Source organism: Talaromyces stipitatus, genomic scaffold, assembly GCF_000003125.1.
Source record: "Talaromyces stipitatus ATCC 10500 scf_1105507295541 genomic scaffold, whole genome shotgun sequence".
Taxonomy (NCBI): domain Eukaryota; kingdom Fungi; phylum Ascomycota; class Eurotiomycetes; order Eurotiales; family Trichocomaceae; genus Talaromyces; species Talaromyces stipitatus.
The window spans coordinates 589,697-614,920 of record NW_002990115.1 but is presented as its reverse complement, the minus strand read 5'-3'; the positions used below and the strand labels follow the sequence as shown (position 1 = coordinate 614,920).

The window sequence follows — 25,224 nt, the reverse complement described above, 5'->3', positions numbered from 1 at the left end:
ATCTTGGAACCAATGGCAACAACCGACTTGAAATAAACAGCAAAGTCAAAGGATTCGGTCAAAAAGAACGAAATCAACGTTGATAACGACTAATACTTATTTCAGGTTTGGTTATTTATATTCATTAGAAGTGTTGGCGAAGAAAGTCTGCCTGTTATGAAACTGTTTGCTGAACCCTAACCTCATCCCTAATATCTGAGGATGAGCCTGGGGAAAAGCGGGGCTTAGCTAAGCTGTTCGGCGGAGCATAAGATAAGGCTTTCTGTAATACAACTAACTACTACTCATGATAACAGGAAACCTTATCTACACCATGTCTCTTTTCTCGTTTCCGTGCATCTCCTCGTATTTTTTTATATTCTCCCTTTAGTCTAGGTATTACAATCACTCTATTGGAGACTACATGTCCGCAGACGAGGCACGCCCGCCAAAGCGTGCCAGACAGGCTTGCGAGCCATGCCGGTGAGTCGTGTACTGCATTTTCCTACCTTCCCGCCGTGCGCAAGAGCCAGGATTCTTATGTGACTGTGACTACTCCAGACGGAAAAAGTCAAGATGCCCCGGTGAACGGCCTACTTGCTCATACTGTGAACGTCTTGGCCAGCATTGTGAGTATGCCGACGTCGCCGATGAAGGATCCGACTTTGCTCGGAAGGTGGTGAGAGTTATCCTTCTTTACTGGAATTGATTCTGCGAATTGGCTCTGATACTCATACAGGAGGAACGCATGTCTGGCATAGAGAGACGGATTGAAGCTATGATGGACCGCTTTGAGTAAGCAGACAAGACCTATACTCTACCAAGAAGGGCTAGTTCACGTCCTGGAAGCAACTCTGCTGACTAGTGTTAGGCGCGAGCCTGTTCGATCTGTCATAGCATCTACTACAGCGACTTCTCGGAATAGACCGACATATCCAGAGTCTACGGGAAATGTGCCAGTCCAAGAATCCGTCACCCGGTGAATCTCTCATTCCTAAGGAGTCAATTTTGTTTATCTAGGCTGATATTCAGATATCAAAGGAACGAGCAAACTGTTCTTTCCGCCTCCCGCCTATTCCTGACTTATTGTAGCTGCCAGCCACTTCCATTATTTCATCATGATAGCTTCTTTGCTTCTCTCAGTGCCCGTGATACTGAACTCGTGGATGCAATTCAAGCACTGGCATTTCGATTCAGCGAGGGAGGGATTACAGATCCTATTATTGAGCAGCAAATAAACATCCAAACGGAAAACTGTCGAAAACAAGTTATGGACCGTCTTGCCAATGGAACTGTCGAGTTGAGCACGTTGCAAGCCCTCTGTTTGCTAAGTCTGATTGAACATACTGGTATTTTTGTCCACTTCGCCAATGCTCAATACTGGCTGTCACTAATTTTACCATAGCCGGTAACACGACTCGAGCTGGAGCCAATTTAAAGCTTGCTAGCTACCTACTGGAAAGTTTGAAACCGAACTGTACAGAATTTCCGAAGAACTTGGAAAACACGAGAGACGAGACTGAGCTGTGCCATTGGAGCATTCATATACTGTGCAACTTGCTAGACGACCCCTCTCAGTTGAGTGTGACTGCGCCTGGCAATCAGCCATACGGGGCCCCCCTTCGACCACAGGAACGGTTTTTCATGCCAGGTCCTAATCATCGGGCCGATAGGGGACTTTCAGAGCCAAAAGGAGACCATGGCCTGCTTGCTTGTGTCATTCGCCTCAGTGATGTATGGAAATTAGCGAGAATATACGCCAGCACTCGTGTTGACCAGGAATCTGCGCCTCCCTGGTCTCCACAGTCAGATTATTCAATCATCACATTCAGTCATACTGAAATAGAGAGTCAAACTCCGCTCAAATATAGACTACATGCCAGCCGGTTTCCAGACACATCGCCTGCGGATATATTGGAGAAAAGAGCATATTGGGGACCGTGGCTCTTCATCCAACTAGTTTGGCATGCCATACCCTGTATTCTCAACCATCCATTCCTTCTCTCAATGCGTTTGAAAAACTTTCGACATACGATGCCGCAATCTTTCTTGCGAAACTCATTTGAACAAATTACCTTACATACAGGTTGGATCTTGTATTTCGTCGATCTGCTCGAAACAAAGCAATACGAAGTCTCGGATCCGACTTTGGGCCAGTGTGTAGCGGTTGTTGCGACAATCTATCTACAGCACAGTTTCGTTGATGAGCTGTCTTTCAGAGAGAAGGCACAGGCTGGGTTTGAGAAATGTATGAGATTCCTACGGCGGATGGCGCTGAGGTGGCCTCATATCGAAAGACAGGTACGGAATCTGCAGCAGCTGAGAGACAGTATCTCTGCGGGCGAAGTACAACAACAAGACCCAAGTTTACACGCAGCACGTGACTCAGGTCGTCAATGGCTATTCAACGTTAATCTACTAAGTCAGATACTAGAATGTAATAATGCTAGCCAGGCTTACAATCCGTCGGGGGATATTTTCGGCCCAGAGCTAGCCCGGGACAGAGTCGCTTATGCTTCCAGATCGGGCACTTTCACACCAGATCCGGATTTCACCTTCATTGGAGTGCCAGGCATTTCCGGGCATAAGACCGTGGCCAAGGAGGTAGTAACCTACCCACCTAATCAGCTGCAGTCGCAAGTCGATTTGATGTACCATGTCTCACCCAGTGCACCTATTGACCTATCTAACTTGTTGGACAATCAGCCTGGGCTACTGGACGCTCCCGAAGCAGCTTTTCTACAACCTTATGATTATGGCAGAGCTATTGAGAATTGGTTGAATTTTTCTGCCGCATGAAGCACTTATTTTAATTTCTTCTAGGCTTCTTGTCATAGTTCAATCACGTACTTAGATATCTAGGCAACCTTCTACCAAGACAACGGATCGTTACTATTGCTGGCAGCTTCACAATCGAGTGCGTTACAGAAGTCAATCTCCTCCTCCAACTTCTTAGTCACCACTGCTGCAAGCGTAGTAGGCCAGATATCTCTTCCTTTCTCTCTCTCCAGAGCACGATGACTCATTACTTGCTCTCTCAGTCGATCCTGGAAATAAAGAGACCCCTATTGAGAGTTGTTAGCGAACGACTTTCTGATCCAAGTGCCAACGAGTTCAGACCTTTTCGTTATGAGAATGTAGCTGGCCATTGGTATAGATTACCGCATTCAAATTCTGCTGTGCAGCATTACACAGATCTTTATCTTCTTTAAGGACCTGTTTGAATATGGAGTCGATGTTGCCAAAGTCTTCGTCTGATGAATTCTTGTTTCGATATACCTCATATTCCATGAGTGTCTGTGAAGCAGACTTTGGTATAGAACGCATAATATAGAAGAAGTGCTTCCTATATTTGGTGTGAATCGTCAGTTCGTAGGGTTGAGAAATGATAACGAGTCACGAGATCTGTACTATATACTTACGAAATAGTTATCGAGGCGTTCGGAAAGTAGAAAGTGCTATAGATTCCCATACCCTGACGATCAGGTCTATCGGTGTTGAAGTGTTGGATATAGCTTCCTTTAGTTTCGACCCGGTACTTTGCTAAATCGGTGTAGTTGACTAAATTTAGATGACCGGTTAGGCAGTGATAGCACTGCAAACTCTTGTTAATACATCGAACATGACCGAACGAGGAATATGAATTGCCAGGGGTAAGGCAGTCTCACTCACTTTATTGTAATTATCTGCTAAAATTTTCCAGTTATGATCTCCCACCATGTCCCACTGATGATCGAATTGAAATTCGGACAAATCGAACTGTAACAGACGAGGTTGCTCGTCAACACCACCAAAGTCGTCTTCCCACGAAATAGTAGGTTTCTCCGAAGCTTCAAGATTTACCCAGATGAAACCCAATTTGTCGATGTGAACACGGATAGGAAAAAGGCCGTTTTTCTCCTTTTCGAAGTTCTCAAGGTCGTCGTAGCGGGGTGCCTTTGCGAGTTTTCCACTGAGCCCATACGACCAGCCTAGCATTGATGGTGCATCAGTATCGAAGTCACTCGAACGACAATCACAGACTCTCGTTTATGCAAGGTGGAATACATACCGTGATATTTGCATGCCAGTATATTCGCACTACCCTCCTTCTCCTGCACGATTGGATATGCACGATGTCGACAGACATTGTGAAAACCATTGATATTTCCTTGCCGGTCTTTCACCAGAAAGAATGAAAACCCTGCTTCCTGGAGCTGGACATACTTACCAGACTCTGCGAGCCGAAGTTGATGGGACACTACTATCCAATCTTTGGAAAATATAGCTCGTCTCTCCAACTCGTACATGGCGTCTGATCGGTATCATGATGCCGGTAGATTTCTACCAGGAGCGTCTGCTTTCCTGGAATCGGCTGTTGGTTTCATGTATCCGAAAATTTGATTCATTTTGACTGCAGGTACGGTTTCGTAGTTAAGTATAGTGTTGTCCACAGCTGTGATTTACAATATAACATTTCAAGGCTCTGCTCTCGGTTCTTTTTACAGATATCTGTCCAAAGTCAGGAAGGTTCGTCGCTGTATTTCCCATGTAATACAGCCCATTTAGTGGAATGGAATCTACCCATAAGCCGAAGCCCCTCTTGTGCCTATCTGAGAATAACATTCAAATATTTCGCATGACCTCCGTACCCACACTGGGGACGGAATCCGGCCCGGATCCGCGTGAAAGGGTACGTGCCACGAGAGAAGCTTGTTCATTTCTCCAAAACTCCTCATGATAATATTTTTGTTTCTAATGTTGACGGTTTGTTCCTATCTGTATGTGCTGAGATCCAATCTGATTCCTGTGGAAGACGTCTACAACGGCTAGTTTGAATATTCTCACTTCATCAAAAGCCTAAGTCAAGACAGACTTCAACCCTTTCGAAGATGCCTTCCAAAGCTCTCGTGCAGAAAGATGAGAAATTAGTAATCATCGGTGCTGGCGTGTTCGGACTCTCAACTGCCTTGGAACTCTCGAAGCGCGGATACAAGAATATCACGGTACTTGATCGCCATGTCCCACCAGTAGTCGATGGCAGCAGCGTCGACATTTCCCGGATAATTCGCGTTGACTATGCGGACCCATTATATGCCCGAATGGCAAAAGAAGCCTATCAAGGCTGGACAAAGGAATATGCGGACTTCTTCTACCAGTCGGGCCTTATTATGCTCGCTAAAGATGCTTCGAATGTATACGTGAGCAAGTCGAAGGAAATCGTTAGATCTCAAGGAGGGCATGTTGATGAATTTTTCGATGCCAACGATGTACGAAAGCTCTATCCCGGTATTAAATCTGATTTTTCTGGTCTTTATGCAACACACAATTCCACTGGAGGATGGGCGGATGCCGAGCGAAGCATTCAACGTTTAGCTAGTGAATGCAGCCTTGCCGGTGTATCGTTCATTACAGGGCCACAGGGTACTGTTCACTCTCTTCGAAAAGAGGGCTCGCGAATAACTGGTGTCAACCTTGTTAATGGAGGTGCGATTCTAGCATCGCAGGTGATCCTCTGCACGGGAGCGTGGTCTAACAGATTGCTCAACTTATCCCACGCAGCATCTGCATCGGGCCAACCCGTTGGCTTCATCAAGCTAACACCAGAGGAGGCCCGCGAGTTAGAGAGTACACCGGTCATGATCAACATGACTACTGGCGTATTCTGCTTCCCTCCCACTCCTGGAACAAACATCCTCAAATTAGCCCGCCACGGCCATGGATTCGCTACGGAAGCTGTATCAGAGGCAACCGGACGTATCATATCCTCACCAAGGCGAGATGGCAGTAACGCAAAATCGGGGTACCTTCCAGATGATGCCGACGAAGCGCTCCGAGATGGCCTCCGGCAATTCTTTCCTAGACTCAAGCATCGCGCATGGATGAGACGTCGTCTCTGCTGGTATACGGATACTCCGACGGGCGACTTCATTATTGATTATCACGCTACATTGAAAGGGCTATTTGTTGCCACTGGAGGGGCAGGACAGTGAGTATTGCCTGAATCTAGTGTGAATGCGAAGAACCTACTGACTGTTTGCAAGTGCATTCAAGTTCCTACCGGTCTTAGGTCGTTACATAGCTGATTGCTTTGAGAATAAAGCTCCTACCGAAATACGTGAGAAGTGGAAATTACGCAAGGACATCAAAGGTTCCAATGCACCCCTGATGGTGGGAGATGGTAGTCGAGGCGGACCTCCTTTACGGAAACTGAATTCTGTGGAGCAATCAAAGCTGTAGATACAGTAATCCAAGTATAGATGAATGAATAGATTAGACTTAACTCAAGAATTTGAGAATCATCCAAGATACTTCTTTCATTTGGTTCTTTCGATTCAAGAGACTGCAAGACAAAGGCGTAATGGGGTTGGATATTACTAGGGTTAGGGTTACATAATTGAGCGTCCGGACCGTTTCCGTGTGGGACGAGGAGGGAAAGGGGAACGCCAAGCGGCTTGGATTTAGTGGCAACGATGGGTTGCATGTTCATTCTAAGATTTGTTAATCGGAAATATATTAGTTTCATTTGGTCATTCAGATAGCTGTCAAAGTTCCTCCAATTGATTCATCTACCTGCTCTCACTACGCTCGAGACTCGTCATTAGCATCGTAAAACGCCAACAAACTAGACAAAAGAGAGAAAACATGTCTAACAATTGCTTGCGGATCACAATCATAGGAGCCGGGTGAGTTTCAAGCATCATCCTCTTTGCATGCAGCAATCGGCATAGGCATTCTACTAATCGGATTCAACCAATCAGTATATCCGGGATCTTGATGGGTATGATGCTTATCCTGTCCCTGTGCCTATTACAAGTCTGACTGGAGATTTTCTATGACAGCTTATAAGTTACAGAAACACCTCCTTGAATTCGTGGACTTCCGCATCTTTGAGAAGAATTCGGATCTGGGAGGAACATGGTTCGAGAACCGTTACCCCGGATGTGCGTGCGATGTACCAAGTCACGTCTATCAGCACTCCTTTGCTCCGAATCCTGACTGGTCTAAATTGTATGTCCATGCAGATGCAATGGTCTTAATTGCTAATGAGATTGATTTGGACTGATAGTTTCCATAGCTACGCATCATCACAGGAGATTCAGCAATACCTCAAAAGAGTCGTTAAGCACTTTGACTTGGATAAATTCATTCATTATAATAGCACAGTCACCAGTGCAACATGGCGAGAAGATAGAGGAACATGGAAAGTCGAGGTAGAGAACCAAGGAACTTTTGAAAGCGAAATCCTTGTAAACGCCGGAGGCATTCTGAACCACCTCCAAATGCCTAATATCGATGGCTTGGATTCATTCTCAGGACCACTGCTTCACACAGCTGCCTGGGATAACTCTATCGATCTTAGAGACAAGAGAGTCGCAGTCATTGGGGCGGGAGCTAGCTCAATCCAACTTCTTCCTCAAATCCAACAACATTGCAGCCACATTGATGTCTATATCCGCACTCCGTCCTGGATTTCCCCCGGTGGCCTTACCAAATCCAAATGCTACCAATCAAATATACTCTGAAGATGAGAAAGAGCGATTTCGACACGATAGGGCCTCTAACCTCCGTATGCGCAAGCAACTCGAGAGCAATTTTAACGGCATGTTCAAAGTGTTTTTCAAATCAACCCCAGAACAACGCGATCTGCGTAACCGGTTCGAAGCAAGGATGAAACAGCTAATTAAAGATGAGCAACTACAACAGAAATTGATACCGCCCTTTGAAGCAGGTTGTCGTCGTATAAACCCTGATGAGGGATATCTGATAACCTTACAGAAGTCAAATATGCAACCGATCTTTGAGTCAATCAAAAACATCTGTGCCCATTGGGTGATTACTTCTGACGGGCAGGAGCATCCTGCAGACATTCTCATTGCGGTGACGGGGTTCAATACCACTTTTCCCAATCTCCAACGGTAGTGTGATTGGTATGCAAGCTGCCTTCCATCTGATTTGACAATCCTGCCCTATGGTTTATTGGAACATTACTGAAATAGACGAGCAGGTTCTCTGGAAGCAACGAGTGACTACTTCATCCGTCTCTTACGCAAGTTTCTTAGGGAACAAGTCAAGAAGTTCGACGTTCGACTAGATGCTCAGACTGACTTTGATAAGCACACGCAAGCCTATATGCAGAATATGGTCTGGACAGGAACATACCGGAGTTGGTGTATGTAATACCTATACCCAACATGAATAGTCTTGAGAGTTTCTAACAATATTGGCGTTCCAGTCAGGAACTACGAAAGTGGAAAAGTGACTGCACTGTGTCGGATTAGTCGGTTGATTCCAGGCCAATCCTGAAGATAGTTTTACTGGGATGAAAAAAAAGAAGTGACTAGCAAGATTGTATGTATTGAGTTCTGTATCTCTCTATCCATCAGGTTTCAAAGCCGGGTCCTTTATAGACACTTTTTGGCGGGGTGATTTGTGAGTCATCAAGAGGGGTAAATTTTGGGGGCTATAAGATAGGGCTTCTGATTGTTCACTTCCTTTTACTGCCTCCGGATGTCCGAATTATCTAACACACTGTGGCCAGGAAGCACACTACACTACATCCAGACTCTCGCAGAGAACAGATGGGAGGATTATGCATGGGAGTACCATGGGAACCGTTATGATTATTGGGAACAAGGTCTTTCTTGGATTGAAGAACCTCTAGCCGATTCACTGGGCCGTGATGAAGCTGAGGCTCTACATTCTTCAACTATACCAACGAAAGACTCCGATATTAGCTTCTATCTCCGGGAAAGTAGCCCATTGCCGTCGTCGCTTGGAGTCAAAGACGAGTGCCTACTTGAAGAGTTGGCGATTGAACAGGTCGTGGAGACAAAACTCTCGGAAATTATTCAGCCAAGTGTTCCTACTTCTATTCCAGTATAGATAGTTGATGTTTTAAGAATCAAGGGCTAATGAATCAGAATACTAACATTACAAATAACTAATACACATGGGAATAAAAGACTATCTAAACCATTAGGGTTAGTTAAGGCAACATAGCTCATAGAGTTAAGGCTAAGGCTTTATAATATCTGTGTCGTAAACTTGCTTGACGGGTAAGTCAGATTAAAGTAAACTCCTCACTGAACTAAGGTTCGGTGGTATTCTATTAACGAGAGTGTCCGAAGACGAGAATCGTGATATATCAAAGAGACAATAAGAGAGAAGTAACTGATTAACTAACTTAAGGTAATCCGTGTACAGTATGTACTCTTATACCCTAGGTTGTACAGTTAATAAAAGACAGTAGAGTAAATCTAAATACACGGTGAATGAGCGTCCTCATATACCCATCCATCAATATATATCTTGGTGTTCTTTGGCCTTTCTATATACTTAGCAGGGATATCTTCTCTAACCGAAGTCAGGTACTTAATCAGATCAACGTGGCTCCATTTTGGCTTGATCTTTTCGCTCGACATTGTCAGATCAGGATCGTTCAGCAGCCTCTCGAAAATAACACCAGGCTCAACTGTCTTACAAACTCCGAATGCGGCCAGGAACTTACCATTGACATTCGAAAGTCCATAAACCACTGTGTCAGAAGAATCAAGAAACCACAGCCAATGAAGCAACTAGGTAGTGTTACACTACTGCATGATGGAACAAGGGATTTGTTGGATTGGTGGGTTAACTCCAGGCCAATCCTGAATAATTGTTACAAGGATGGTAAAAATAAAGAAGTGAGTAGCAAGATTGTGTCTCTTCTGTTCCCTCTGAGTACATCAGGTTCCAAAGCCGGGTTTATATAGATATTTTGCCGAGATGTGTCACAACTAGCAGACTTGGGGTTCTCACTGTTCCAAGCAATACGGTCGTGACGTCTCAAGTCGAGTTTCAGGTGCACCAGGTGAAGGTTTATATGTTTGAGGATGGCTTTTTGATTCTATACCTCGTTGCAAATCCAGATTATCTGACAGGATTATCCGAATAACCCTTAGGGTTAGGGTGTCAGAGCCATTGTTAGTATAAGCTCTGATGGAACAGAGTCAACAGAGCGATGCTCTGATAACAGTAACAGAGCAGTGCAGAGCATGACTATGATCCCTCTGACGCAAGAAAGATATTTAAAGGCACTCATTCACCATGTAATTAGTTTCATTTCATCGTCTTGAATTAACTGTGATGACTTGAGTATACGTTCTTCTATCGAACCGGATATTCACCTTTTTTTTTGTTAAGACTTTGCTTTCAAGAAGCCTTTCGTACTTAGAAGCCTATTAACTTCGACTTGTTAATAGCTATCCGAGATATACTCGACGGTAGTTTGATCGAAGTTTCTGACACACTGGTAAGACATCGAAAAGACGCACAGTTGGAAAGTACGCTTCTTCCGGTCTTCTCATCCCATTCCTTACGGGAATAATGGTTTGAGGCTGCAATATGTCAACTGCGGTCTGTTTGAAGGACTGACTAAGCGTGTCTCACTGCTTTGACAGAACCGGCAGAATTTGAGCAGCAAACGAGGCAGTGCGAGTGATATCCTTCTCGACAGGTAGAACCCCTCGATTTCCGGCGTTTTCCACAAGCCAACGAAGCCAAGGAACTATCTGGAGCTCCTTCCAACCGACGGCATCTAGTTGGCTTTTCTCTAAAGACTTTGTGTACTTGAAGGGAATAACTGACGGTGGTATGGGCAAGTCGGAGCGTATACGGGCGGGGTTAAGATAGCAATCAATTCCAGCTAGAGTTAACAATTGGCCGGCTTGTCCTTCAGAAGGCTTTTCATTTGCAACTGCAACACTGAGGAGGGACTTTGTGGTCTTCTGATCGAGTTCACCAGAGGCGGCGCGCTTTCCGATCCATGAGATAAACTCTACCAGTTGGGCAGAGATTAAAGCATTGTTTTCAAGTTCCCGTTTGATGCCTGAAACTGTCACTTCTGTCACAAGACCAACATCGATCAACTTCTTAGTGAACTATTTGGCGTTCTCCACCAGCTCATCAGGAAGAGACAGAATGCTCTCCATGAAGCTGAGATCTTTTGGCGCAATGCGGACGTGATAGCTGGGTAAGTCACCACATGTAGAAAGTACTTCAATCGAAGCATTCTTGTTACAGATTCAGAAGGAGTCTTCTAGGGTTTGGCCGAAAGTCGCAGACATGGTGGATTCTCGGAAGGAAAATAGATTAACTGTATGAATAGCTTCGGGGATAAAAGACATGATATTATTTTTCCGAACTTTGGGACCGCTCTGAAATGCGATTCGGATCTTAATGGACGACATGTTGGCAGTCCGAGCGATCCGACAAAAGATAGCGGCAGCTCTAAGGATTTCGATATTCCACCTGCTTATATACCGTGTATTGAGATCGATGCTCTCTCTCTCTCAACGGTTGGAATGACTGAAGGTGCAGAGATGTGTGCATTTAAACCAGTAGTTTGGTGTGTCGGGAAGCCTATAAAAATCCGGCCTGATTTTGACGGCAGCACTGCTGAAAGAATTTTCGAGTTCTTGTAACAGTCGTCAGTTGAACAAGAAGGCACAAGGATCGCAATTGTCGTCCGCTTTGGCTGGGGCTTGCGAGTTGCTCTTTCTAGTTCGCTAGCGAGAGAATTGCTTATAGATGACTGGACAGAAGCCGTATTGATATGCAAGAATACGGAGGCTTTTTGGTTTTCAGTGAGGTCTTCCGCATCGTCAAGCCTCTCTACTGACTCCGTTGGTGGCTTATCAGAGGCTCTAGACCACCCGGTAAATTTGGAGAAGAACGAGCGAACGGTGGTTGTCGTGTCGCGAATGCCTTCCAGACGAGCAGATAGAGTGTTTTGAGGGCTCCATTCAACTAATTTTATCCATGTGGCATCGACTTGAGCAACCTCCCTTATAACACTGGTGACTTCCATAAGTCCCTCAACAGTTTTCGTTTCAATATCTCGAGGTATCGTAACCTTTTCACTTGGTGCAACCTTCTTATTCAATCTCAGCAAGTTCCAATTATCTAACCACAAATCAATACTCTCCAGACCGACGAATGTGAGACTCGTGGCGAGAAACTTTGCAAGCTCTAGCAGCGAGGGAACAGGAGAGATATCATTTCGATAGTCAAGGACAAAGGTCGTATCGGGGGAAGTATCGGGGGAAGCATTAGTTCCGCTCAGTTCCAGTCGGCTGGTGAAAAGTGAATTTCCCTTCCAGTAAAAGGCCATAGCTGCGTTGCCAGAGGACACAAATGGCTCCTCGCAATCATCAAAGACACTATAAAATCCAACGCGAAAAACACCAATCTTTGTTTCATCCGGGTTACCGTCCGCAATCCTCTTCAGTCGACTCCAGTCCTTCTCTGTGAATGCATGCCCATTGTTGGAGATTATTAGCCTCCGAAGGGTGTGATGAGCAATTATATGTTTAAGCGGCGCAGTTGGGTCTGCCGGATTTGGCAGCGGAACTGTAGTGGAAGGTAGAGTCTCGAACTTCACTGTGACCCGAGTGGCCGACGCATCGGCAGCGTTCTGTATCATCTCACGAAGTACCGTCCTAAGCATTTCTAACGGTTAGCGCAACAAGAGCCGAAACTCAGTATTCAGCCAACAGCCAATATTCGACCTTACCATTTCCCGGAATACCGTGATAGGACTTTTGAGATCAACCCTCGAGTACCCAACGGTCACCGCCTCCTCATCATTGGTAGATCCCATGGTCCGCGCTTTCAACGCATTAAAACCTATTGAATGCGCCATGGTGCAGGTATCTAATATCAAGAAATATGAAATCGATCAAGAATGATATTGAAGTATGCCGAATGCTTGTTTATCGAGTAAACATAGCCAACTCCAAACCCACTGAGGGAAACTTCCTAGGAAATATCAACAAGGGAAAGATTGTTCCATCAAATATTTGATGCTCAGTCCAGCTAGCAACTTGATAAAGCGCGGTTTATCGTAAAAGACAGTGATGAATAGAAAATGCGTAGTAGGGGACTATCAGGGAGTGGCGATCCGAGTTAGTTTAAACTACTGAATAATCAAATGTCCAAGCTACTACCAGTTATTCAGTCGTTGATATCTTCCTTACTTCGTGTACCTTTTTTTCATTGACCGCTTCGATAGCAAGGACGCTGGCGCTGTGTGGAAGCACTTTCGACAGCTGGGGACAACAAGGCTTTTTATGGACTTATCAAAAATAAGGAGTATCACTTAACAATTTTGACGCAGATTCTCCAATGCGGCGTGGGCTTCTATATTACCACATTGCTCCTCGTTGAAGCAGCAATCTTATTGCAATGGATTCGACTATTCGCACCAGAAGGGACTCGCAGAGCCTTCTATGTATGTAAATTTCGAAGCCGAGATTTTTTGAGACAACTCGCTAATCCTTCCATTGTTGAGCGTCTGGTGGGCTTGCCAAAACGTACTATGGACCAACCTCTTATCCTTTCTTTCAGTCCCGTTGCAGGAAACTTGATCTGTATACCCTTCAAGAGGATATGGGATAAGACGGTGCCGGGGGATTTCTATAACGGAAGACCTCTGAATATGACAATAGGCGCTTTTAACCTCCTTTCCGATATTTTCATCCTCATACTTCCGCAGGGGGTTATATGGAGGATGACCCTGTCACGAAAGGAAAAGATCGGTGTAGCGTTGATATTGACTGATGTAAATCATTGCTTTTTGGTTCTAGTATTCAACTTCCCTCCATTGACATAAAACAAGAGCTCGGGCCTCCGCTGCGTTTCGTCTGGGCATAGCAGTTGTTTATATGATTGATCCAGACCGGCTATACAGGGCCAGCAGTTTATCCATGACGTATATCGCAAAGATGACTTGCATTCTTCTCGTCTACTGCATGCCTGGAATCCCCCAAAGCGTTCAGCGACTCGGCCATCTTGTTAAAGGTCGTGGCCTCATTCCGATCATCCACCAACTCGGAGACGTGTAAAGAAAGGAGTGACTTTCCCCTCGACGATTTTGGTCATCCAAGACCTCGGCACTACAGGAGTCTCGAAATAGAGGTCTCAAAACAGGGGTCAGTCCACAATGATAGCGTCGATGTACCGGCTAGTTCTGTTTGATACAGCTAGCATTATTCTACCTACGCTGTAGGGAGGCGGGGTTTTTGTTACCTATTAAAGGATCTGGCAGGTTACTGTTTAATAAATTTCCTTGTATTATACTTCTTCACGCATCTTTTTGTTTCTCAGCGAGCGGAGTTCAGCTATAAGGTAGGTTTCCGTATTCGGCCTAGTAACATATGTGTAACTGTTGGGATCATGTTCCTCTACTTTCCCTCATGTAAACATCACTCTCGTTATGCCACGATTGATAGATAAGCATTCAATTACACTGCTCTAATACCTACAACCATGGACGAGCTAGTTCGAAAGGCCATGCAGCTGGCTGAAGCCCTGAAAAAACCACCAGATTCTGTTCCATGGAAAGACGACGAACCATGGGCCCAGCCTCACTATTCGTGGCTTGAGAAAAAGGGAGAATGGCAAACAGCTAGTACTGTTTCTTCTTTTGAGCGGTATGAAAAGGATATTCCAGCGACTACAGATGTTATCATCGCGACAGCAAGCAATCCTGTTCATGGTTTGGGGTTAACATCACTTTTCCTTACGCAAGAAAGGGTCCAGGTCTCTCTTGACGCAGCTATGATGGAGGGTGTGATAGGTAAGTAGCAAGGTGGTATCGAGATCTTAGACCTGCTGTTTCAGCGCTTCTAATGTGATCTCCCAGTCGCAAGTCCAGTGTTGAAGGCGGCTGCAAAAAATACAGCCCGTGGAGTTGAACTTCTCAAAACACTGCTTTCTCGGTGCAGGGATGATATCTCAATCACCCCCGAGCTTGTTGCAGCAGCAGCAGCAAATCGCGCTCCAGGTGCAGAGTTGGTTACCCTTCTTCTTGACCATCGCGAAAATGTAGGTCATCTGGAAGATGGAGATTCCTCCCTAACCGAGGGGCTCATGATTGAAGCGGCCTCTAATGTGGGATGCGCTGTACAAGTGCTAGCAAGGCTCTTAAGACGACATTGGACCCATATCCCGTTAACAGACGAGGCGATTTTGGCTGTAGAAGATAACTCCCTATCAGTACTGATGAGCCTCTTACACCTCCTGCCAAAGGAATTCCCCGTTTTAGAATCAATGGTAAAAGCGTTACTGCAGAGGGATGACTGCGATACAGAAACACCACTTCTGCTCTTAAACTATCGAAAAAACCAACCCCGATTATTGGACAGACTGATACTTTCAGCGCCGAGAATAGTTTCCATTACATGCTAAAGGAGATGACTCTTCTTGTTCAACGGCTCGAAGTCGAGGGTATAGTCACTCAGAACGTAATCGCAAAGGTCGCAGAGAGATGCGGCGAAGAGCTAGTCCTTTTTCTACTGGATCAGGCGGACGAAGATGTGCAGCTTACACCAGCCCTTCTGAAGGCAATCACCGAGAATCAGCGTTATGGTCCACAAATCTCAAAGATACTGCTCGACTTGCACTGTGATATCGTGGCTCCTGAGAAATTCTTGATCACGTTGGCACAAACTAACTGGAAATCGTTAGCTAGATTTTTGCGAAAGGCTCTGAAGAAATACGGGGATTATCTTCCAGTTACTGATAAAGTACTTGAGGCAGTTACTGGCGCCTCTAGTCCCAGGGAAGACATAGTCACCCTACTTATGGAGAGGCGAAACTAGGAACGAAGCCAGCCACAAGCAACAAGAAGCGAGGAAAAATGCGATAGCGATCCTCCGCGGCAATAACACGCCATCGGGTCAGGTAAATTGAAGACAGTGTATCAAAAGGTGCGAGGGCTTATTTTCTCTGGAATCGGTGGATAGCTTCAAGTATCGGAAGTCGAGTAATATCAACCGCGCCGTTTGAATTGATTATCAGGAATTTTCCCGGCGAACTTGCTCTTGGAATTCAAGACTATACCGAATATCAGATCTAAAAACTGCAGATCAAGTCTCTCCAAGCTACCTATCACGTAGTCTCAACAAGAAAATCCATCGGTTAATTTCCACGAAACCACGGCTCGGTTAGATCCCACCTGGGCATTATTAACATGAGGAAGAATCAGTTTCATACAAAGTACAAGTTTTGAAACATTGGATGGCCGATACTCCGAAATAGTCTGAAGAATGGAGTCTCTTGAAGTCTGAACTAGAAACTTCCCCGCAATTTGGCGGATTTGCATTTTTTCCACCTATCTAGATGGGGCGTTTGATGGAGATTGTCGGTAGTTCAACTACCGGATGAGTTTAAAGTAGTTTGAAATTGAAATTCCGGTAAGGAAATTAATTGTTTTAGGCTAATCTATGCCGTATGACATCTGCTGTTTATGTTGAGTTGTTCTCTCGAAATGTTTTACCAGATGGGCCCAGTAATTGTTTCAAGGGGCAGGGGAATTAGTATAAATAGAGAGATCCGGACGAGCCATCTGAAAATGATCTTCAATTGAGAACACAGACTTCAAGTACAACTTCTCAATACCTTGATCATGATTTCTCTTGCTCCCGCTCTTCTTCTCTTACTGCCAGTTGTATCTGGTCGTGCACTTCCCACGGATGAAGCTGCACAAAACACTACAGAGGCGAGAGCCGGATGCTCTCTCCCATCAACATACAGCTGGACATCAACTGGCTCACTAGCCAACCCGGCTTCCGGATTCCTCGCTCTGAAAGATTTCACCCACGTTCCATACAACGGTCAACATCTCGTATATGCGTCTGACGTCAACAATGGAGGAAACTACGGCTCCTTGAGCTTTGCCCTCTTCTCAGACTGGAACTCAATGGGCTCAGCTGCACAGCACACCATGAACACAGGAGCTGTTGCTCCTCAACTTTTCCATTTCACTCCCAAGAACATTTGGGTACTGGCCTATGAATGGTGCGCAAGTCCATTCTGTTATATGACCTCCAGTGACCCCACAAATCCAAATGGATGGTCATCGCCTCAGGCGCTCTACTCTGGAAGCACCGGCTCCAGCACGGGGCCCATTGATCCAGCTATCATCGGCGACTCACAGAACATGTATCTCTTCTTTGCGGGGGATAACGGCAAGATCTACCGAGCCAGCATGCCTATCGGTAATTTCCCAGGCAACTTTGGTTCATCAGCACAAGTGGTCCTGACCGATTCGACCAACAACCTCTTCGAGGCCGTTCAAGTGTATTCCGTCCAGGGCCAAAACCAATATCTCATGATCGTGGAGGCAATCGGGTCGAACGGAAGATACTTCCGCTCATTTACAGCCAGCAGTCTTAGTGGTTCATGGACACCACAAGCCACAAGCGAGTCGGCACCTTTCGCAGGCAAGGCAAACAGCGGCGCCAGCTGGACCAACGATATCAGCAGTGGTGATTTGATTCGAGCCAGTGCTGACCAGACGATGCCCATTGATCCTTGCAATTTGCAGTTCCTCTATCAGGGCCGAGCTACCAACTCTGGCGGCACTTATAATGACTTGCCTTACCGTCCAGGTTTGCTTACGCATAAATAGGTATGCCGCATCTGCTCAAGTCATGCGATAAAAAGTGAGATGTCAAGTGGTCCTTTTTTGTGTATATAACATTCTTCTAAATTGACGCTCTTTATCATTTTGAATGACTTCATCTGCTTCAAACTCACAACCAGTAAATGGTAGACTCATTCATGGTGGTTGTAGTATGATGAGCAAGTTGATTCCATCTCGTAAATCGACGTGTACTGGAGAAAAAGTAGATAAACACGCTAGATCACAAACGGCAAGGCGTAAACATTCCCGGATAAATCATTTCTCCGCCACAAAATTTTGTCTTCATCCTGGAAACTTGCAAGTTGCATTTCCATCTTCTATTCTTGTTCAACCCTGACAGCGCATTGCAATACGTATATGTTGTCAATTCACATGTAAAAGGTAATTATCCCTCATCTCAACGTCCCTCCTCCCACCCTTCATGATGATCACCAATTTTTTTTAGATGTTAGACTTCCGAACAACATTGCGGAAAATCATTGGACTGACCCAATTCTTTTATCTGATATTGATTTCGATATATCTGATTTGAAGACATTATGCTAATTCTTTATGTATAGGTTTAGTTCTATATACGCTTAGTCTCAACGAGTGCAAATCCTGATACTCAAACTATCAAACATATTTTCGAATATTCCAATGTGTGCCGATATATAATTCAAGTAGCGTGTGCATTCTGTACACGAGGTAGGGGAATCCTTGTAATCCAGGGTACCTGATCAGCACCGGAGATCCCTTGAGCGCTGCATTGACAAATAACGTCTGTGTCTCCTGTTCCAAGAAATAGCAGTCAGCCAAGAAACAGTTCACATCTTTGTCTTGCCATGCAAAAATCAGTCTCGAAATGTTACCCAAGACCCTCGATTTTGAATGGTCAATATGCGTGAAATGAGAAGGCATCGAACCCGACGCTATATTCCTCCTCCAAGTTACAAACTTAGCGCCCCAACTTTCATGGATATGCCCGAAACAGTGTAGACGAGGCTGCGCACGAGCAACAGCTAGAAATAGATGCTGGCAGCCGACTCTCTGCTGCAACTCCGTTACATCCAGGATTCCCTTCGGTGGTCCATGAGTGATCACCACGTCGACATCACCCGGGACATCAAAACGATGACCATCATTGGGATGATATTGAATCCCCCAATCACCACTCAACGACGGCGTGTATGGACTCGCATATACTCGTAGCAAAGCGCCATTCCAAAGTTTAAATTCACACGCCCTCATCCAATAATATGATATTAGCGTCCTTAGCAGTCTTAAATAAGGAGTTTCTAACTTCACCATAATCGCCATTTCGAACCAATTCTGGCTCTAATTGTTGCGGTGCATTTGCAACTAGCTTCTTGAATGCCACGGCATCCAAAGTAAACCCGTGGTTTCCGGCAATGACTAGTTTCAGGTCAGCGCTGAGATCATGGAGGTATTTTTAGTGCGCTTCGGGACTCGTTGATTTTTGACTCTTGTGTCAGGTCGCCACAATGAATGGCCACGTCGATGTGTTCTGCCGGGGGAGTTGAGAGTAATTGTTGTCCGTGTGAGTCGGATATGATATGAAATGTTGTGTTGATGTTGGTAGTCATTTTATTACGGTAAGTCTCTCCCAGCTGTGATTTCGTGCGAGTATTGGAGATTTAGGAAGATTAAAACGATCGACGTGAGATATCTCCTTTAAATACAGCTTGGTTGCCTTGGACAAGCTTTCAGGCATCCGACTGGTTTAGCAGTATACAGAGTGCTGCCTGAATAATATGGCATTGTGTCAGAGAGGGAAGGAGCCCTTACTAACTTCCCCTGTCGATATTCTCACTTCACCTTCTAACAACAGACACAACCATGGCGATAGTATATCCAGTTTGACATTTCCCTATGAGGTCCCTGATTGTTGGAAGGATTACATGGGGCAGTCTTGCGTAGACTCCTGAATACCGACGCCCTCGTCTCGACAAACTCATTCCCCGGCGTTCGCCTCCGATGCGGATAGCACCTAACTGAAGGCTGGATTTCGGATTCCACATGGAGCGTTTGCCTGGGTACTGCTCTGGCTCTAGATCTGAGATATCAAACGCCTGAAACCCAATGGGAAAAAGGCTCGTAGCCTTGACCTTCTCCCGCCCCCCAGGGCAAGTCATCCCCAGCCCCTACCCTTCTCATTGTCGACACTTGAAAAGCTTCATCGCTTTCCAGCTTTCTTGACTTCACTCCTTGCATCACCTTTGGGACCTCAAACACTTTGACTTTAGCCTTGGAGATGCTTAAATCCGTCTTCACATCCTATTTTTGGGTCTGAACAGCTTCTCAGTCATCTAGGGATGGATTCATAATAGCATTGTCTTCTTTATACTTATCTGTGAGTCTTTCTCTCCAACCACTTCTTGTCTCCTTATGGGGTGATACTAACATCATCATGTTCATTCTTCAGGAGTCAAATCGTTGGTATCTTCCATTTGATGGATAATTCTTTGTTCATCTTGAAAAGCATCGTATTGTGAGTACACTTTATCCTTATGCTAGTTTGTTTCAGCTAGCTTTGTCCACCTCAATTAAAGTTGATCTAACAATTTCTTCCATATGACTGATTTCCTTCTCATCTTACCAATGTTGAATGCTCTTTAGTTTGGATATTACTATCCTACCTCTTCTACCCTCAACCTCATTCACTGATACTCATCCCCTACCTCATCCATCCTCATGTTCTTCACCTGAACATTACCACTTCACACAATCCTGTTCTTACTAGACTAGGAGACTTTCTGAGTTTAGAGTGATATTCTAATTTTACCTTTACTTTTGCTTCTATTTGCTATTTTTGACAGGGACTGATAAGCCAGGTTACTCGAAAATACCATACTTACGAAAAAAGAGAACTTGCAACATGGCAAAAGGTGGCCAACTTCGCGAGTATCCATCTTCAGCGCCCGTCATCAACATCTCGGCAACGCTGAATCAGAACATCGTCGTTCGGCAGGAAAGAACTCAACCGTGTTCAAGTAGCCATGAGCGACCTGGGAAAAATGCCGGCCATATTGATCTGACCCTCAATGACGATGATGGATACTTATCATCTGACACTGAGCGCGGTTCAGTCGTCGACGTTACAGAACCAAGACAATTTCATGAGGACGATTACCTCGATGACGATCAATTAGAGAGTCTTCTACAGAGCTGGAATGAAGACACGGGCAAGAAAGCAAAGCCGGCTACCCAGCATCTTGCGACAATCCCACTGCAAGAGTATAACGGACTCGTTGCTGGGATGGCGGTTGAGTTATCTGGCGGTCATATCATGAGGATTAAGCAAATATTACGCTTGATCACTGGAGACATCTATCTGCAAGGCTTATACTTCAAAGAGCTAACGGAGTTGGACCGTCCTTTCCCCCAAAGACCAAAAGAACTGTGCTGGTTGATAGAAGAGGAAGCAGATGGGAACGTTCACCTTGAACGAGAAGTTCCAATATCTGACGTCTCAGGGGTGTGCAAAGTTGCCCTGACCAATTATACATGGCGAACTTTCGTCCCCGCGGCCCATGATTCATATATATGCCGACTTGTTTGGCAGAAAACATCTGAAAAAGGAGAATGGATCATTCGGTACCTCACTTATGAAGAAGCTGATGACCGGACCAGGGCTTATGCGAGTACTATACGAAAGGAATGGAGAGGAGAGACCACCCCATACGGTGCTGAAACAGTATCTACGTCTAATCTTACGGCTGCTGAACGCAAAGAAGTAAGACGCTCGTTGAAAAAGCAGAGACAATACTCTTTTGGAGATGCTTTTTGTGGAGCCGGGGGAGTTTCTGTTGGCGCATGGAAAGCTGGCCTGAGAGTAAAGTATGGGATCGACATCGACAAAGCTGCTTGTAAGACATGGGGAACCAACTTTGTCCATTCAGATTGCTATCATGCAGATTTTTACAGTTGGATTGCACTACAGGATGATGAAGTGCGGGTTGACATCAGCCACAGCTCGCCGCCATGTCAGCCCTTTAGCCCTGCGCACACACGGTCGTACAACCAGCAGAGAGATGAAGAGAACTCATCCCTCATCTTCAGCGCGTTCAACATGATTCAAAAGGTCAAGCCGCGGATCCATACCATCGAGGAGACGTTCGGAGTTCCCTCAAGGTACAAAGAGACATTTCTGCGAATGATCCAAGATTTTCTCGAACTTGGATATTCAATACATAGCAAAACTATAGCGTGTGCTAAGTACGGAGTTCCTCAACTACGAAGACGACTTTTTATCATTGCAGCTGGGTCAGTCAATATCAAACACACGGTTATAAAGTACTAATATGTAGAATTAGCCCTGGTGAGAAGCTTCCTGCCTTCCCGGTCCCGACTCATGGGCCAGGTTTACAACCATACGTTACGATAAAAGACGCCATCAGAAATATACCCCGACGAGCTGACCAGCATGATCCAGAGAATACTGTCTTTCAAGATGGCCGGACCCGAGCGCCTTACGACGAGAACACTCTTGCTAAAACGATAACTTGTGGCGGGGGTGAAGGGAACTACCATCCCAGCGGACTCAGACCTTTTACGATCCGTGAATTGGCTTGTTTGCAAACATTTCCTGTGCAGTATCGATTTCCAACGGCCTATGCTAAGAAGCAAGTTGGAAACTCTGTCCCACCTCGTCTGGCGGAGGTAATTTTTCGAACTGCTATCAAGTCACTTCAGGAGACGGATGATAGGGAGTACAATGAGGCCGTTGTTGTCGACCGACTTGGAAGACCATGGCAAATCTGACGCTGGATGAGAGCCTGGTTAGCCGCAGTTGCGCCACGATACTGCGGTACCGCAGCCAGTCAGACAACAGGGATATCGGCACAGTTGTCCGAGACCGCAATGAATCAGATACATTGCCTGACAACGAAGAAACCGATCGGAAGGAGGTGCTTCACTTGGTCGAGGTCCATTTCGCGCGTATGAACTTGGTGGCTGAATTCCTCCGAAGACCGGAAGATCTACATGAGCTTTTAGGTTATTTCGGGGAAGGTTTACGGTATCAGAAGGAAAAATACGTTATCAGCATGCTATCCCCACAGATTTTTGTTGCATGGATGATTGAACTTGAGGCCTAATTCTTTTTGTTTGTATTTAGAAAATCAATTGAATGCTAAGCAGTCCTTAGGGTCCTCCATCCATTACATCCATTAATTATATTACAGTAGAACCTGGTTATGGCTTGTAACGAAAGGGAGGTCGCTCCACATTTCCTCTGATATTAGCTTGGATATCTTTAATATAAGACTGAAGAGCATCCAGTTTGTTAATACTAAAATGGATCAATATAGCGGAGGTACCCTTCATCCCTAAATCGAACTCAGTTCTGGGTATATTGACTTGGACCCCAAGAGGCCTTCTGTTCGTTATAACCAGGTTCTACTCCAATTATCAGCCGTACTTGATGTACTGTATTCATCACCTGTCAAAAGAAAACGTACGGTATGTTTCGGTTGGACGCGGCATACACCTCGGCAGGGGCGGCCATAGCTTGTAGATCAGTCATACGGTAAATTACGCACGTAATACCAATACACGTATCCCAGCCAAACGTCAAATTGACGGAGAGCTTCCGTTCCCCCAGCCTCGGTCAACAACTCCTTCATCTTCCCTCAATCTGACCCGTTTTTATTTTTCCAATTACTCCGATTTTAGGTCTATATCTATCCCTCGAATTGTCCAACGACAATCTGTCGTTTAATTTTGTTTTCCTTCCCACAAACCACCCGTACTAAAAAAGAACAGAGACTAATCATGTCGGCGGGTGCATCAGCAGCTCTACGAAGGACCTCCTCTGCCATCGGCCACCGGGCTCCCCGCACTTTGGGACTTTCCTCCCGCATTAACCAGACCCCCGCCCTGTCGCGTTCGTTGATTACTTCTACTCCTCCCAGTGCTTTGCGTTCCAATTCACTCTCAAAGTCGTCGTCTGCATTGAATCGTCAGGTGTCTAGATTCTCAACCATGTCGCCCTTGCAAGCTGCTCCCGTGTTGGAGCGGGAATATGATCCCGAGATCAAGGATATGGCGGATTATATTCACAACTATAAAATTGAATCTGATCTCGCAGTATGTTCTCACCTCTGAGCTGTTGGAATTGTTTGAATACTGAATAGGACTAGTTCGACACTGCCCGTCTCGTCTTCTTGGATACCCTCGGATGCGGTCTAGAGGCTCTCCGATTCCACGAGTGCACCAAACTTCTCGGCCCCGTTGTCGAAGGAACCGTGGTCCCCAATGGTACCAAGGTGCCCGGAACTCCATATCAACTTGACCCTGTCAACGGTGCCTTCAACATCGGTGCAATGATCCGATGGCTCGATTACAACGACTGCTGGCTTGCAGCTGAATGGGGCCATCCGTCCGACAACTTGGGCGGTATCCTTGCCGTTGCGGACTGGATTTCTCGCACAAACCGAGCTGGTGGAAACATTGGACAGGGCAAGATTCTCAAAGTGCGCGATGTCTTGGAGGCTATGATCAAGGCCCATGAGATTCAAGGTGTTCTTGCTTTAGAGAATTCGTTCAACAAGGTCGGTTTGGACCATGTTGTGCTTGTCAAGGTTGCTACGACCGCTGTTACGGCCAAATTGTTGGGTCTTGACGAGAAGAAGACTGCCGATGCTATTACCCAGGCATGGGTTGACGGTCAGAGTCTGCGTACATACCGCCATTCACCCAATACCATGTCCCGAAAGTCGTGGGCTGCTGGTGATGCCTGCCAGCGTGCTGTGAACCTTGTGCTTAAGGTTCTCAAGGGTGAGGGTGGTGTTCCTACCGTTTTGAGTGCTCCTGTCTGGGGTTTCTACGACAACCTCTTCAAGGGCCAGAAGTTCAAGTTCCAGCGTCCATACGGCAGCTATGTTATGGAGAACGTTCTCTTCAAGGTTTCATATCCTGGTACGCTCTTTTTTCCCCCTACTATTGTTTCAGACACTTACGTATTGCAGCCGAGTTCCACTCCCAAACCGCCATCGAGGCCGCTCAGATCATCAACAAGAAGCTTGCTGCTCTAGGCAAGACTGCCAAAGACATCAAGGAGATCACCAACCGCACCCACGAAGCTTGCATTCGCATTATTGACAAGCAATTCAAGGCCATGGACAACTTTGCTGACCGTGACCACTGTGTTCAGGTAATGTCCCCCTAGGTTGAGATGACGAACCTTGCTAACTTGCATAGTACATGGTTGCAACCATGCTTGTCTTCAACCGATTGACCGCCCAAGACTACGCCGACGGCTCCGAAGCCGCCACCTCCGAACTTCTCGACGACCTCCGCAAGCGCATCAAGTGTGTAGAGGACCCCCAGTTCACCAAGGACTACCACGACCCAAGCAAGCGTACCATCCCCAACGCACTCACCGTCACCCTCAACGATGGCACCGTTCTCGACGAGGTCGTCGTCGAGGCACCCCTAGGCCACAAATTCCGTCGCGAAGAAGCCAAACCCGAGATCTTTGCCAAATACAAGCGTCACATCGAGTCTCACTTCGATGCTGCCCGTGTCAAGCAGTTGCTTGAACTTGGCTGGAACCAGAAGGAGCTTGAAAATACTGATGTTGATAGTTATGTGGATCTTTATGTGACTGATAAGGTTATCGCGCCGTATAGCCGATAAATGTATACTCTGTGTTTTTATAGAAGCAGCTTAGAGCGATTAACAAAATGAGATTTCCGAGTTTTAGTGAACCTTTGAAACATGAATAGACATAGATCAATCATTAAGTAGCTAGCTATCGTAAGATTATGTACTATATTCAAATGAACCATCTG

The 25,224-nt window shown here is 45.7% G+C and overlaps 12 protein-coding genes across 12 annotated transcripts; 9 read left to right on the top strand and 3 right to left on the bottom strand.

Annotated features, from left to right (window-relative positions):
- Positions 1 to 403: 403 nt before the first annotated feature.
- Positions 404 to 2,778, top strand: TSTA_025510 (uncharacterized protein; the record flags this gene model as incomplete). The annotated part of the gene is made up of 5 exons (XM_002479623.1): positions 404 to 462; positions 551 to 658; positions 845 to 958; positions 1,012 to 1,328; positions 1,385 to 2,778. The coding sequence occupies 5 exons, from the start codon at positions 404 to 406 to the stop codon at positions 2,776 to 2,778; spliced, it is 1,992 nt and encodes a 663-aa protein (XP_002479668.1).
- A 71-nt stretch (positions 2,779 to 2,849) lies between these two features.
- On the bottom strand, positions 2,850 to 4,268 carry TSTA_025500 (Rieske 2Fe-2S family protein, putative; the record flags this gene model as incomplete). Its single annotated transcript, XM_002479622.1, has 5 exons — positions 2,850 to 3,044; positions 3,100 to 3,325; positions 3,402 to 3,574; positions 3,652 to 3,950; positions 4,031 to 4,268. 5 exons carry the CDS (start codon positions 4,266 to 4,268, stop codon positions 2,850 to 2,852), a joined length of 1,131 nt encoding a protein of 376 aa, XP_002479667.1.
- A 582-nt stretch (positions 4,269 to 4,850) lies between these two features.
- Positions 4,851 to 6,198, top strand: TSTA_025490 (fructosyl amino acid oxidase, putative; the record flags this gene model as incomplete). The annotated part of the gene is made up of 2 exons (XM_002479621.1): positions 4,851 to 5,947; positions 6,003 to 6,198. 2 exons carry the CDS (start codon positions 4,851 to 4,853, stop codon positions 6,196 to 6,198), a joined length of 1,293 nt encoding a protein of 430 aa, XP_002479666.1.
- Positions 6,199 to 6,471: 273 nt separating this feature from the next.
- Positions 6,472 to 7,484, top strand: TSTA_025480 (dimethylaniline monooxygenase, putative; the record flags this gene model as incomplete). Its single annotated transcript, XM_002479620.1, has 4 exons — positions 6,472 to 6,644; positions 6,720 to 6,739; positions 6,801 to 6,969; positions 7,037 to 7,484. The coding sequence occupies exons 1-4, from the start codon at positions 6,604 to 6,606 to the stop codon at positions 7,482 to 7,484; spliced, it is 678 nt and encodes a 225-aa protein (XP_002479665.1). The 5' UTR covers positions 6,472 to 6,603.
- A 46-nt stretch (positions 7,485 to 7,530) lies between these two features.
- TSTA_025470 (uncharacterized protein) lies at positions 7,531 to 8,844 on the top strand (the record flags this gene model as incomplete). Its single annotated transcript, XM_002479619.1, has 3 exons — positions 7,531 to 7,847; positions 7,959 to 8,125; positions 8,501 to 8,844. The coding sequence occupies 3 exons, from the start codon at positions 7,531 to 7,533 to the stop codon at positions 8,842 to 8,844; spliced, it is 828 nt and encodes a 275-aa protein (XP_002479664.1).
- A 1,541-nt stretch (positions 8,845 to 10,385) lies between these two features.
- Positions 10,386 to 12,448, bottom strand: TSTA_025460 (uncharacterized protein; the record flags this gene model as incomplete). The annotated part of the gene is made up of 2 exons (XM_002479618.1): positions 10,386 to 10,880; positions 11,450 to 12,448. 2 exons carry the CDS (start codon positions 12,446 to 12,448, stop codon positions 10,386 to 10,388), a joined length of 1,494 nt encoding a protein of 497 aa, XP_002479663.1.
- Positions 12,449 to 12,868: 420 nt separating this feature from the next.
- TSTA_025450 (uncharacterized protein) lies at positions 12,869 to 13,844 on the top strand (the record flags this gene model as incomplete). The annotated part of the gene is made up of 3 exons (XM_002479617.1): positions 12,869 to 12,905; positions 13,017 to 13,545; positions 13,619 to 13,844. 3 exons carry the CDS (start codon positions 12,869 to 12,871, stop codon positions 13,842 to 13,844), a joined length of 792 nt encoding a protein of 263 aa, XP_002479662.1.
- Positions 13,845 to 14,268: 424 nt separating this feature from the next.
- On the top strand, positions 14,269 to 15,602 carry TSTA_025440 (uncharacterized protein; the record flags this gene model as incomplete). The annotated part of the gene is made up of 3 exons (XM_002479616.1): positions 14,269 to 14,578; positions 14,645 to 15,054; positions 15,147 to 15,602. 3 exons carry the CDS (start codon positions 14,269 to 14,271, stop codon positions 15,600 to 15,602), a joined length of 1,176 nt encoding a protein of 391 aa, XP_002479661.1.
- An 806-nt stretch (positions 15,603 to 16,408) lies between these two features.
- On the top strand, positions 16,409 to 17,413 carry TSTA_025430 (alpha-L-arabinofuranosidase precursor, putative; the record flags this gene model as incomplete). Its single annotated transcript, XM_002479615.1, has 2 exons — positions 16,409 to 16,800; positions 16,834 to 17,413. 2 exons carry the CDS (start codon positions 16,409 to 16,411, stop codon positions 17,411 to 17,413), a joined length of 972 nt encoding a protein of 323 aa, XP_002479660.1.
- Positions 17,414 to 18,043: 630 nt separating this feature from the next.
- On the bottom strand, positions 18,044 to 19,014 carry TSTA_025420 (uncharacterized protein; the record flags this gene model as incomplete). Its single annotated transcript, XM_002479614.1, has 3 exons — positions 18,044 to 18,487; positions 18,651 to 18,840; positions 18,878 to 19,014. 3 exons carry the CDS (start codon positions 19,012 to 19,014, stop codon positions 18,044 to 18,046), a joined length of 771 nt encoding a protein of 256 aa, XP_002479659.1.
- Positions 19,015 to 20,306: 1,292 nt separating this feature from the next.
- TSTA_025410 (C-5 cytosine methyltransferase DmtA) lies at positions 20,307 to 22,354 on the top strand (the record flags this gene model as incomplete). The annotated part of the gene is made up of 2 exons (XM_002479613.1): positions 20,307 to 21,694; positions 21,745 to 22,354. The coding sequence occupies 2 exons, from the start codon at positions 20,307 to 20,309 to the stop codon at positions 22,190 to 22,192; spliced, it is 1,836 nt and encodes a 611-aa protein (XP_002479658.1). The 3' UTR covers positions 22,193 to 22,354.
- Positions 22,355 to 23,102: 748 nt separating this feature from the next.
- TSTA_025400 (2-methylcitrate dehydratase, putative) lies at positions 23,103 to 25,074 on the top strand. The gene is made up of 4 exons (XM_002479612.1): positions 23,103 to 23,518; positions 23,572 to 24,349; positions 24,400 to 24,584; positions 24,632 to 25,074. The coding sequence occupies exons 1-4, from the start codon at positions 23,204 to 23,206 to the stop codon at positions 25,067 to 25,069; spliced, it is 1,716 nt and encodes a 571-aa protein (XP_002479657.1). The 5' UTR covers positions 23,103 to 23,203; the 3' UTR covers positions 25,070 to 25,074.
- The last annotated feature ends 150 nt before the right edge of the window (positions 25,075 to 25,224 follow it).

Excerpts from the sequence above, each read along its gene's own strand:
- TSTA_025400 (XM_002479612.1), top strand. The coding sequence starts at position 23,204 with ATGTCGGCGGGTGCATCAGCAGCTCTACGAAGGACCTCCTCTGCCATC. Across the intron at positions 23,519-23,571 it reads AAATTGAATCTGATCTCGCA|TTCGACACTGCCCGTCTCGT; the intron begins GTATGTTCTCAC and ends GAATAGGACTAG. Across the intron at positions 24,350-24,399 it reads CTTCAAGGTTTCATATCCTG|CCGAGTTCCACTCCCAAACC; the intron begins GTACGCTCTTTT and ends TACGTATTGCAG.